Raw genomic sequence first — 13,313 nt, 5'->3', positions numbered from 1 at the left:
GAATTAGGTAGCATTGGGCGTGCACCCAATGCGACTGGTGTTCAATATGTTGGTGGATAACCAAGGGCCTGTTTGGATTTCGACAGAGTTGTACCACAACTAGCTATCCGTGGCATGCTGTAAAGGCTAGCTGATTATGGACATGCTATTGCTAACTAGTTGTTCCATTCCTTATTTATCAAACACCCCCGATCATGGACAGGATAGATTATGGCACATGTAGTGAAATTAAAGACAGATTGTGCAAGGCTCGCGGCCCAGACAGATTTCCCATCAGCTTCTATCACGCTTTTTGGGATGTCCTCAAGGGAGATATTATGGACTTCTTGGCAAAATTTCACAACAGAGGGCACTTATCAAAAGAGTTAGGGGCATCTTTCATAGCATTAACCCGAAACGAGCAGGAGATGACTCTATGTCACACTTCAGGCCCATCAGTTTGATCGGTAGCCCCTACAAGATCTTGGCAAAAATCCCTGCTACCCGTCTCAAGGCAGTCATGGGGACAATCATCTCTGACAACCAAAACGCCTTCATTCCTGACAGGCAAATAACTGATAGCGCCCTTATCGCCCTCAAATGCTTGGATTCTTGCCACAAGGCTGGTAGTAAGGGCCTCATCTGTAAACTTGACATCGAAAAAGCCTACGATCAAGTCAATTGGGGATTCCTCTCATATATGCTTGCCCGTATGGGTTTCGGGGTCAAGTGGATGGCATGGACAGGTGAATGTCTACGATCTGCAACCTTCTCTATCCTCCTAAATGGTTCTCCAAAGGGATTCTTTAGTGGATCCAGAGGTCTCCGTCAGGGAGACCCTTTATCCCCCTTCCTCTTTCTAATCGTTGGCGAGGCGCTATCCAGAATGCTGATAGAAGGCCAGCATCATAATCTGTTCAGTGGTTTCAAAGTGAAAGGGATAGACGCCGATATTGCACATCCAATTTGCTGATGATACGTTAATATTTTGTCAAGCAGAAGTAGATCAAGTAGGCATCCTGAAAACCATCATTCGCTGTTTCGAAGCTATCTCGGGCCTCAAGATCAATCTAGCAAAATCCAAGATGTTTGGAGTAAATCTGACAGATGAGGAAGTCCAACTTCATGCAGACAGTCTTGACTGCCCGACAGGTAATCTCCCAACCACCTTCGTTGGTCTTCCCCATTGCTATGGTAAGCCCCCTCTCCACTTATGGGATAGAGTCATCGAAAGATTCGAGCTTTATCTAGCCAGATGGAAGTGCCGATACCTCTCTCTGGGCGGTCGCCTAACATTAATCAAGTCAACTATGTGTAATCTCCCAATTTATTTCATGTCTCTTTTTAAATGCCCGGGCGCCATTCTATCTCTCCTAGATAAAATTATATGAGATTTCCTGTGGCATAGAAAGGAGGCTAGGAAATTTCATCTTGTCAAATGGAAGTAAGTTTGTAAACATCATCTGCTAGGCGGCGCAGGAATCAGAGATCTGAAAATAATGAACAGGGCCTTGCTCGGCAAATGGACGTGGAGACTGGGTTCAGATTGTGGCAGCTTATGGACGAGAATCATTAGAGGTAAATATGAGTCCTCTTTGGGTGGCTGGTGGACCAATGATTCATCGGCAAAAAGAGCTTCAGCTGTGTGGAGAGGTATTTTATCCTCAAAGAAATTGGTTATAGCTGGGACTAGTATGGCAATCGGTAAGGGAGACAAAACTCGTTTCTGGGAAGACAAATGGGCAGGAGAATCCCTTCTCAAGGATGACTTCCCTAGCCTCTATCAGCTGGCCCCTAATCGTTCTATTCTGGTGGCCAACTGTAACACTTCAATTGGGGAAGATCAGTCTTGGAATATTTCTTGTAGAAGGAACCTCAACGACTGGGAGGTTGACAAGTTTGTGACTCTGCAAAGCCGCCTGTGTTGCTACAAGCTAGATAAATCATGCGAGGATTCCCTAGTTTGGAGGCGAGATCAGTCAGCCCCTTTCTCAGTAAAATCTCTCTATGATTTTATCGCCTCCAAGTCGGTAGCTTCGTCTCAGGATTCGATTCAGAAAATTTGGAAGATCAGAGTCCCTCCCAAAATTTCAGTATTCGGATGGCTGGTAGTAAAAATGAAAGTGCTGACAGTGGATAATTTGAGAAAAAGGGGAATGGTCATTCCAAACATATGCCTCTGTTGTATGAAAGCTGAAGAGTCAGTGAACCACCTATTTCTCCATTGCCCATTCACCTCTCAAATGTGGTATGCTGTTTTCAGATTCTTCAACGTCTCCTGGTGTGCCCCTGCTTCAATGGAAGACTTTTTCAAGGCATGGATTGGCTCCAATCGGGGATCCCAAAGAAACAAGATCTGGAAGCTTTGTCTGATGGCGGTTTGGTGGTCGGTTTGGGAAGAAAGAAACGGGAGATGCTTCAACGATTCTTCGCATTCAGTGGATTTTGTTCTTCAGAAAGTGCAGCAGTATATAGCTGAATGGGCCGATAATTTACTAAATATTAAGGATTGTAGTTTGTTTTCTGTAGGAGGCTCTCTTTCTCGCTAAGTCAGCGGGATTTTCCTCCCTTTTGTAATTCCCTCTCTTTTTAATATAATATCTGTTACTTTTTTTTTCTTTTTTCTTTTTTTAAAGATAGATTGTACACGTAGTGAAATTTAAGATCGGTTGGTGCACATTCGACACATGCGCATTGACACGTAGCACTTGACGATTGATGGTGGTGCATGTTCACATATGGGATGCTTGAGCTTGGACGGGTCAGTCACATAGCACATTGAAACATGTCAAGCATGTGCATGGATACATGTGCACAGAAATTATTAAGTGTCATTGACAAGTAGCCACCTCACCACCACAGACACACAATCCATGGTCTAACGATCACATATCCATTACTTGTCCAAAAGTGCATCGGCTGCCATGCACATGGGGGTTGACAGACCATAGACATATAGGGTTGTCCATGACTACTAGTCGGGACACAACTTTGTGCAAATCCAAGCAGCCCCTAAATTTAAAATTTAAAGCATTTGGAGCATAGTAAATATTTATTTATTTTTTAAAGATCCACTTATCCTTTTTTCTGCTTTTTCAACCCAGTTCTGCTTGAAATGAACAAAATTTAGTAGTTTGTAAGCATTCCGCCTGCCCCATTTCCCGAGCTACTTCCAAATGTCCCCTTATATGAAGAAAGTGATTGCTTTCCACTCAACTGTAGCACGGACTGGAAAGTGAGCAACAAGAAAAATACCTGCACGTTAGGGCGAGGCTGGTAAACAGAACAGGATCCTTTACTCTCAATCACGCTGAAATACATTTCATCTTTAGATAGCAAAATATGGGCACTATAGCTTTCCAGAGGCTCCATACTACCGTATATGATCTGTACAGATGTGAAGGCAGTCTTTATCTATACAACCAGTAAACTCCCAAGTCACAATAATGGAAATTTTATCCTGGGAGGATCATACCTCTGCTAATTCCTCAGCTGTCACTGATTTGTTCTTTTCCAGAAGCTCCATCCAAGCATACTCAAGAAGTGATGGGTCCTACACCAAATTGTAACTGAATGAAACAATGGAAACATCTAAATCAATGAAAAAGCAATAAACTTACCAAGAGACTCTGAGCTTTCTGAATAAAATCAGCGATTTCTGTGTGGTCAAAATCTTCAACACCAGGTACAATATACGTAATTTGTTGTGGCTTTATAGAGGATGTGACCCCATTCTGCCTTGGAAAATCAAGATAATATACGGAAAAAAATCAGAGACTGTAGTTGATAAACTCTTCATCCATAGACGGGGGAAAACAGGAGTTTGAACACCTAGCAACCTATTCAACAGGCTGCAATAGTTGTTTATGTGAAGACCTGATCAGACACCATCCAGTTTTTCTTTCCATCAGGTTTCTGAGCAACCGCTAGCAATAACCTTTCAGAATCTTTCCGAAACTCCAGCAATAATCCTTTCTGCAGGACCCGCTTTTCAAGTTTATCTTCAACCAATGCCTTACTGCTCATTACCACCATTCTGCACCAGCAAATTAATAATCTGAACAGTTTGAAATGACCAGAATATAACTTGCTGTTTAAAAAATAAATAAATAACAGACTAAGAAAACATCAATAGCAGATATAAAGATTAGAAATAAAACTATCACCAGAACATGAAATTGAGCAAACTGATATAGACAGATAGTCCAATTCAAATGAAGGATACGAGACCAGAAATGTTAATTTAAACCATGAAATTGATAATGACAGAATGATTATAGGGTAATGCACAAAAATAACTTACATAGTCAGCCAAACACTAGGATATGTTAATAGTTCCATATGAACACAAACTCCTCCAAATGCAACTAATTAGAAGAGTATATATGAAGGGCGTGCTAGCACAGTCAACATACTCTGAGACCCACTCCAAATCATTCTACCTTCTTCTTTTGCGAATTGACAATTTTATTGCTAAAAGAAGCCCAAAATACAAGTAAGCCTCTTGTCACACAGGAAAGGCCATCCATGAAATACATGGATAATACAGATGCAATGAAAGCCATGTTTAGCTTCTTTAGGTTATCTATATATCTTGCTGGCCATCGCTACCCAGGCGAAAGCTTTGACTCTAGGGAGCACAGGGGCCTTCCATAACTTTGAACAAGGAGGAGATGTGGCTTCACGATCGATCAGAGAAGCCGTCAACACAAAGAAGATAGATATAACAAAAAATCCCCATTGGCCAACCACTTCTGTGTTTTCTATCCTCTGTTGAAGTGTCCACATGTGCCCCGTTCAGTTTACTAAGAAGATTAGCATACAGACCCGCTTTGGAACCCAATAAATTCCTCCTCAATCTGACGTTCCAAAAATACACCCATCCCAATCGACTCAAAGCAATACCCTGATCTTTTGATCCTTCTCGATAGCTAGCTTGAAGAGTTCCTAATAGCATAGTTGTTACGATTTTAGTCGAATCTTAAACAAAACAATTTAAATCCCACCTTGAATCCCTTTTTAGATGAATCCTACAATTCTATCTTGGGTGACGGAATAAAGTGGCCATAAGCAAACACTTTTACGAGGTAGTGATGAGTTTCATGCGCTCTATGATGTTTTTATAGATTATTGTGATCATGTTGACCTCAATGTATTGTGGTAATGATCATTAGAAATCAAAATGTCTTTTTTCACCGGTCTACGAAATCAAATGGCGCTTTTCCAATGTGATTCTACGCTCAAGAAAGGTAGAAGGAACATAAATTATTGAAGGATTCTTATATTTTTTTAACGTAAATTTCTTGAATGACAAAAAATAAAAGAAAGACAAGAATCCTCTAAAATTGTGATTATATGGTGGTTTACTTGGTGCATATTGATGAGAAATGGATGATTGATCTTAACATCATCCATACTCATTTATTTATTTTCAAAAATAAATTTATTTAAAAAAATATAAAAATAATTTAAAAATATATTTTTAAAAATAAATGCATTGTACATTGTAAGACAGATTTGGCTTTTAAATGTATTGGTTATATTTTCATACTTGTCTTCTATGATTTAAATTAAATGAATTGATTTTAAATATAGTTGCATCACTTTTGCCAAACAACACATAGTTTAGGACCTATACAAAGGAAACTTATCATGTGTACTTGCTTTTTTATAATCTTTTGAGTTCTAAGTGTGTGTTAATGTATTTTTTAACATCCCCTAAAGTTTCATTGAAATATTCGACCAATTTCCCAATGTTTCCAAAAAATATATATACACACATTATGCAATACATGCAATATTTCCCATGCAATACCCGATGTGTTTCCATATCCCAAGGGTGCAATACGTGCGTTGATTAAAAAACATTGATTTCACACCATCGATCCCCTTGAGCTATTTCCAACTCTTAGAAACCATCCCTCCATGAGGCACCATATTTGCTTAATACAACCTTCCTCCATGAGGCTCCATATTTCCTTAATACAACCTTCCTCCATGACGCCCTTGATTCTTTCCCAAATCTCCACCGCCACTTACTCAATGAAGCACCGTATAACTATCATAGGCCTGTTGCCCCCATACAAATTTCCTTCCTCTCTACCCTCCCATAAGAATTTACTTCCTCTCCTGCAACAAAAGGAAATAAACAAGACGGAGTTATTCTCCCTTCCTCTCTGCCTCCCCATAAGAATTTCATTTTAGGTCCTCTACAACAGTTGTAGCATTAAAAAGGGTTTAGTGGAAGAGTTGACAATGTTTCCATAATAAGAGTCATTCTTCTGCCAAATGAAAGATATGAACCTATCCACCTTGCCAACTTTTCTTAATTCTTTCAATAACCAGATCCCAAAAGGAGGTCGTATTCAACTTGCCTCCTAGCGGGAGCCCAAGAGTACACAAGAGACCCACATATCTATATACCAGTCTACTTGCTAGGAGATTTACCATATCTTCCTGTATTGAAACCTAACCATAGCACTTTTTTATCTAAGCTTGAACAGCAAGCAAAATATACTAGAATATTAGATAAGGCCAGTGTTTTAAGTATCGATGATATCGGCCGATATATCCCACAATATATCTTGTATCCATATATCTTGTATCTCACCTGTGCGATACGAAACGCACAAGTAGTGGTATACATCCCATATGTTCGATCCGGTGAGCATTTTTTATTTTCGATCCTTTTTTCTGTAAATCATTTTAAATCAATGTCAAATTGTTACAAATCCATTACTTTTTTCATGTTTTGCATAAAAAATCATGGATTGGGAGCTTCAATTTCGAGATTTGGAGGAGATGAGCCAAGTTGCGTTAAATCGAAAAAAATAAAAATTTTCCAATTTCTTACAAATCAGTTGAAATCTATGTCCAAACATAAAATCGAACATGTATGTAACCTGATCTAGTGATTCTTCTTTTGCTTTTGAATGCATTGCTTGTGTTTCCACATCTTCTTACATACATGTGTTAATGGGATGAATTCCATACATACATGAATTTCGGAACTATTTAAAGGGCATTCGAATGGCCCCCTAAATTGACGACATCATTCATCCGAATTTAATATCAATTTTTTCTTAAAATTTCTTTGGGGGAACGATGTTAAATGCATAGGAACGTGCATTAGTGTGATGAGTGATATAACTTGCATGAATTGTTGGCCAATTTGAGATCAATCTAAGCTTGTTAGGTTGATAAAATTGTCAGACATGCACGGACAACACTCACCAAAGAGTGGACATTACGCCAGCATAAACATGTTCAAAACAAAAACAAACATATATATATATATATATGTGTGTGTGTGTGTGTGTGTGTGTGGAATATTTAGATTAATTGGGATTTTTTTGGTATTTTTCCAGATTTTTTTAGGTGAAAAAAATTGACCGATATGGTCGATACTCGTATCAGTAAGGCAACAACCATTTGGCTATAGCACTTTTTAAAGATTGACCCGCAAGGCCAAAATTCCTTCAAAACACCTTAGAATGCCTCTCAAATTGCCCATCTATTCCATCGACACCTCAAAAAGGATAAGGGTACCAACTGCAAATTGGAGGTGTGTGATTTCCAGCACCAGATTCCAACTTGAAAACCTTTAAGAGCTGTTTGGATTGGTGGAAATAAACAACTAACTGAGGAAAAGAAATCAATTTCCTTAGATGTGACGGTTTCTCTCATTTGCGAAAGACAAGATGACTAAGGAAATAGCTTTCCTTTTCCTCATATTTCCTCATTAAAGGGCCATTTCCTTTTTTACTCTCAAACCAAAGAAAAGAAATTTTTTCCTTTTCCACAGTTTTCTCAGATGTGACGTTTTCCTTTCCTCATCTTCTTTTTTGTTTCCACCAATGCAAATAGCCCCTTAATCAGCCCAATTTCCAGTGCTCCCGTCATGAGTAAGTTCAAACCTTCTGCTACCACAGAAAACATAACAGGGATAGGCTAACAGCGGATATCCTTGACATAGCCCTCTAGAACTAGAAATAACCAGCAGGCAACCCATTCACCAAAATCGAGAATGACACCGAGGAGATGGACTCCAACATCCATGCAACCACATAATTCCCAAAGCCCATCATACCAAGATCATGCACTAAGAATTCCCAAGTTACATGATCATAAGTCGTGCTCTAGTATCACCGAAATAATCAAAATAATATATACAAATCCTCAACAACAACAAAAAACAACAATATATACAAGGTATAATGTAAAATTTACAACAAATCGGTCAATATTATCAATACTATCGTTCATAGTTCATACGCACAATATTTCAATATCGCAAGATATCAGTAAAAACCATTTGAAATAAATACATTTGTATTGACATGCAATAATATTGCCAATTTTCTTTATAAATACGATAATATCATCAATATTATCAATAATATTGATGATGCCTATAAATTTCTAGGGAAAAAAAAAAAAAAAACCTTAGAGCATTATATGTGTAGAATTGATGCATTACTTCTTTAAAATAGTGCATTAAAATCATATTTATTACATAAATATTTTTTTGTCGTAGGGATGTTGAATTCAATATTTTGCATGTGGTGAATTAATGCATTACTTCTTAAAAATTAGTACATTAAAATCATATTTATTAATCAATTATTTTTCTCCAACAATGCAAAGTTTGGGCCCCTATACAATAGAAATTTTGCATGCACTATTGTCTTTTGCAATATTTTGAGTCCGAAGTAAACTTGTCGCCAATGTATCACCAATATTTTCGACTGTGTAAATTCCGGGCATTTCTTGTATCAACAATATTTTCAACTATGTAAATTCCAGGTGTCGCTTGTATCACCACTGCATCAGCGATATTTTGACAATATCGCCAATGCATCAATATCGCAAAAAAATAATAATAATAAATAAATAAATAAAATATGTTTATTAAAAGAATTTCCATTTCAATTTTTTTATGGGCACATAGTTGTAAGATAATATGCATGTTTGTATGTATGCATGGATGGATGGATGGTTGGTTGGATGGACGGATGGATGTGTGTGTGTGTGTGTGCGTGCACATATGGATGAATGGATCATGCATGTGTGTTTGTATGTAATATGTATGTGCATGCATGGATGGATGGATCCACCATTTTATCCATATTTCCCTAAGCCAACGATTCATGCTTTTAGTCTCCATTAAAGAGAACTTATTATTTGATTCCTAAATATGCAAATATGCATCTTTTTCACTATTATTTTGTTCTTAAATATGCAAATATGGCATTTTAGCATCTCCTGAAGTATTATTGAAAAATTCCACTATTTTCCCCATGTTTCTCTAATGTTTCCCTGAGACAGCGTTGCATGCTTTTAGACCTCCATTAAAGAGAAACTTATTATGTATGCATATTTTTTGCAACTATTTGATTCCTAAATATGCAAATATGTGTTTTAGCATCTCTTGATGTTTCATTGAGAAATTCCACCATTTCTTCATGTTTGCCCAATGTTTCCCTCAGTTAGCGATACATTTCTGAGTATCAGCGATAATATCAGCGATATTGATACATGATTCAGTATCCCTAGCTAGCAATACATGTAACAATATTGATACTATGAACACTGGATTTGACACTCTAGTGGGACACACCAAAGGGAAATGTGAAAATTCATACCTAAAAACTCTACATCCACATGGTAATCATAGAGACACTCCTTGATTCAAAGGAAATAACTCACCAATGGGAAGATGCCAAATCACACATTTCCCACAATTGTGCAAACCATTCCCAGTCCCTCTTCATCAGAGTGATATGGAACCATTCCCCTAGCTCTCATCCATCTAATACAAGAAACAACCTTGGGTATTCGAATAGGGCTACCAGCAGTGCTCTACTCCCTTCTTTCCATTATTCTTCAACTTTCCCAAATCCTTTTTAATTTCTAACCTAGACAGTCATTTTTGTAGCCATAACTACATGATATTTGTTTCATCCAGTGGACTATTTGAGGAACATAACACAAATTAGGTATGTAGGGCCCACCATTTTGTGCGTGTGAAATCCAATCCAGCCATGATGGTTGGCATCCATCCGCATTTTGTGGCTAATTGTCACCCTGTCCTCATTTTGGAGCTAATTTTTTTAGAATCAGCCACATGGCTTTGAATGAAACACAGCTGCATTCCACCGCATTCTCATTCTGGGTTCATCCAAACAGGCCCTTAGCAACTCCAATCAAGTTCCCAATATTAGAAAATTCATCTTGATAGTCGTATTAGTGGAGATTTTCCCACTTCAGCAGTCACCCTTATACGTACCCACCATCCACAGACAAGCCTACGGTTGAACAGCTAAAGATGGGGAGTTATCTTTATGGGACACCCTTCAGATGAACGGTTCGGATTTCAAAAAGACATCCCCACCTTTCAATTGCTGGGCCAAGCAAAAGAATGACAGGCCCAGCTCTATTGGGAAAGCAAAAAAAAAAAACCGAATGCTAATGAAATACTTTTTAAATATCTATTAAAAAGGCATAAAGAACTTTGAATACCAACCAAGAAAAGCAGCAATAACAAAAATAAATATATTAAAAAATAAATATCTACTAAAAAACATAAACAACTGTAAATATCAAATGAAAAAAAAAAAAAAAAAAAAGCAAGAAAATATAGAAAATTGAAAAAAAAAAAAAAAAAAACACTCACTTGCTGCGGGCGCGAATCCGCTTCCTGGAGCGCATCGCTTCCAACTCCTCCATGACGATATCAACGAGGCTGTGAACGAAACGGATGTGATGACCGAAAACAGGGCCATTCTCCGACCGCGATTTCGAGAAAGAAAACCCCAACTTAGGGTTGATGTGGGAATTCAAGGGACAGAAATGGAAGCATCGGCGACGGCATCGAAGAGCGGGGAGAGAAGGAATGTGAGGAGGAGAGGAGTAGGCGGAGCGGAAGATAAAGCAGCTGTTTACTGCTCGAACAGCCATTTTCGTCTTCGTTTATAGGATCTGATTAAAAGGATTTCAGGATTTCATGAACGTATTGAGAGGAAAAGGAAAAACCTAGATCTATCAGAGAGAGAGAGAGAGAGAGAGAGAGAGATGAAGCAGCGAGTATGAGAAATATGGTTGCTTGTTGATAAGTCGAGAGAGAGCGTACGCCAGACCAGTAGAGAGGAGAACGGATCAGGTGATTCCGGTGTAGCAGCTTGGTCGGTGAGTCCCTGACTGTGGGCCTACCTCTATGTATATGCTGTAAATCTACGCCGTCCATCCCTTTTTTCAGCTCGTTGGGTATGGGCCCAAAAAAATAAGTAGATGGGTGGATCACACCACAGGAGACATTGGTCATTGACAATTACAATCTTTTTGTGGGCCACGGAAGTTTTGGACGAAGCTTATATTCGTTTTTTTCCATTCATCCAATGTCCTTGTGAGTTATGACCTTACCAACGGTTTGGATGTCAGATAAACATTATGGTGGAGGTTAGTAAGTTTTTAATGGTGAGCGTTGAATGACCATTGTTTAATGCGGTGTGGTCCAGCTGAGATTTTGGTCTGCTTCAGTTTTTGGGTTCATATTATAGAATGAGCTGGAAAAACGGACGGATGGTGAGGATATAAAACATATACATCAAGGTGGGCCCACTGTCAGCTAATCAACCACTGAGATGTCACGGGTTCTCATCTAAAACTATCTGTAGGGGAAATTAATTAAAATAGTCCTAATTATGACATTACAGGGAATTTAAAGTTGTTATTATTTTAGTTCTTTGGATATTTTTTGTATTTTTTTATGACAAAAATGTTTAGTTGCAAAGTGTGCCTTCGTACAGTGATAGCTTGTTATGAAAGTTCATATGGCATTTTGAGAATAAGGTATGGACCCACTAAATCAATGATTGGGGCCACTCCTAAGTCGATGTAATCCGTTCACTTTAAAATAATAGTCATAAACCCATAGTAGGGTCATTTCAAATATTATGAGTCGTCTGTAACCCATAATTACACGAGTGTTGTGCGTTAAATTCATATTATTTCTACCAGTGTAATCCATGTATGATGAGTTTTGCTCTAAGACTTCGCCTAATAGACTGAAATTAAAACATCTTTTTATGTGGACGGCTTAGATCTAATACAAGATTATCCAACGAGTTCTGTGTAGGGTTTTATGTTGGGTTAAATAGGCAGTCCCTTGTGTAGGGAATGCCATTTGGTCTTTTTTTCTTTCTCCCTCTTGGTTTTTTTCTTTTTTCCGCGCAAGGGGATGACAACGAAAAGCCAAAGCTCTTGACGACAATCCAGTGGGATACTTCATGGGATTGGTTCAAAAGGTGGGGCCTTTGCTGCGGGAGCCAAAGCTTCTTCGACTATTGGTAGTTACACGAACAAACACCACACTGTTATGGTGGTGTGGTGGTTCCATTCCTTTTAAAGTTGTTTCTTTTTCTTTTTCTTTTTTTGTATGAATGGTTGGAGTTTCTGAAATGGAATAAGATTCAATATTCGTATGAATGGTGGAGAGTATGGTGGTCTCATATATAAAGTAGGAATTTATTTTTTTTTCTTTTTCTTATTTTGAAAAAGGCTATGCAGTGAGGATTGCCAATAGGCACCAATCCGCATTGACTATCGGTAATCTACAGTTTGTATTGATGATCCTCATTAAATGCTTGTTATTCAATTGCATTATATGCTAACCATCAATCATTTTTAATCACAACCTTTCAACTTGCTATTCTCGTTATAAAAAGTAATCTCTTTTGTTATGGCTTCCGACATTGCACGCCATGTCTTTATTTTCATGATTTCTATTTTTCAATTAGATTTGTAGAATCTGAGTCTTGTATAAAGAGATTGAGAGGCTATTGCACATTTTCAAAAACTAAATCCCTTTGAGACTACATGCACTCATGCGAAATAATTTTCAGCGATTTTACAACTGGTTCAAGCCATTCTTTAAGAATTTCGAGGGGCTCGTCAATTTTATATTATAATAACACAACGGCTTCATGTTCATCAAGTTTTTTAAGAACAACTTAAACAACTATGAGAAGATATTAACCGTGTCCAAGCCATCATAGATGTCCACCGTGTGAATTATTGTAATGGTCGACATGTTGTCTGGCAATTTGTCATGCCCATACACAGATGGAAACGTCAAATCAGAATAGATGGCCACCTTGCATAACTGGAAGGTCATCCTCATGAAGTTAGATTTGCGCTCCACAAAGCTCGTCATGTAGCACTATTTTCAATCGAATTAGCGGAAAGATCTAAATATCTCTTAAATAGGGGATAGGAACTTTATGTGAGTTTACTTGCCCATCATGATCAAGAAGAGCTTAAAACAGATTAGTGGA

At 38.1% G+C, this 13,313-nt stretch overlaps 1 protein-coding gene across 4 annotated transcripts in view; it reads right to left on the bottom strand.

Annotated features, from left to right (window-relative positions):
* The window catches only part of LOC131252879 (ribonuclease II, chloroplastic/mitochondrial), a 30,751-nt gene extending 19,581 nt beyond the window's left edge, over nucleotides 1-11,170 (bottom strand). The window contains exons 1-5 of one of the 4 annotated variants that reach the window (XM_058253641.1): nucleotides 10,655-11,170; nucleotides 3,856-4,069; nucleotides 3,600-3,713; nucleotides 3,455-3,532; nucleotides 3,235-3,366 (exon numbers count right to left, since the gene is read on the bottom strand). In XM_058253641.1, coding sequence (XP_058109624.1) covers nucleotides 3,235-3,366; nucleotides 3,455-3,532; nucleotides 3,600-3,713; nucleotides 3,856-4,069; nucleotides 10,655-10,938 — 822 coding nt within the window. In that variant the 5' untranslated portion in view covers nucleotides 10,939-11,170. Of the gene's footprint in view, nucleotides 1-3,234; nucleotides 3,367-3,454; nucleotides 3,533-3,599; nucleotides 3,718-3,855; nucleotides 4,070-10,654 lie in introns of all 4 variants that reach the window. The other 3 variants (XM_058253642.1, XM_058253643.1, XM_058253644.1) reach the window with 3 other exon arrangements.
* Nucleotides 11,171-13,313: the final 2,143 nt, after the last annotated feature.

This window comes from Magnolia sinica, chromosome 8, assembly GCF_029962835.1.
Source record: "Magnolia sinica isolate HGM2019 chromosome 8, MsV1, whole genome shotgun sequence".
NCBI lineage: Eukaryota > Viridiplantae > Streptophyta > Magnoliopsida > Magnoliales > Magnoliaceae > Magnolia > Magnolia sinica.
This window is presented reverse-complemented; position numbering and strand designations above follow the sequence as displayed.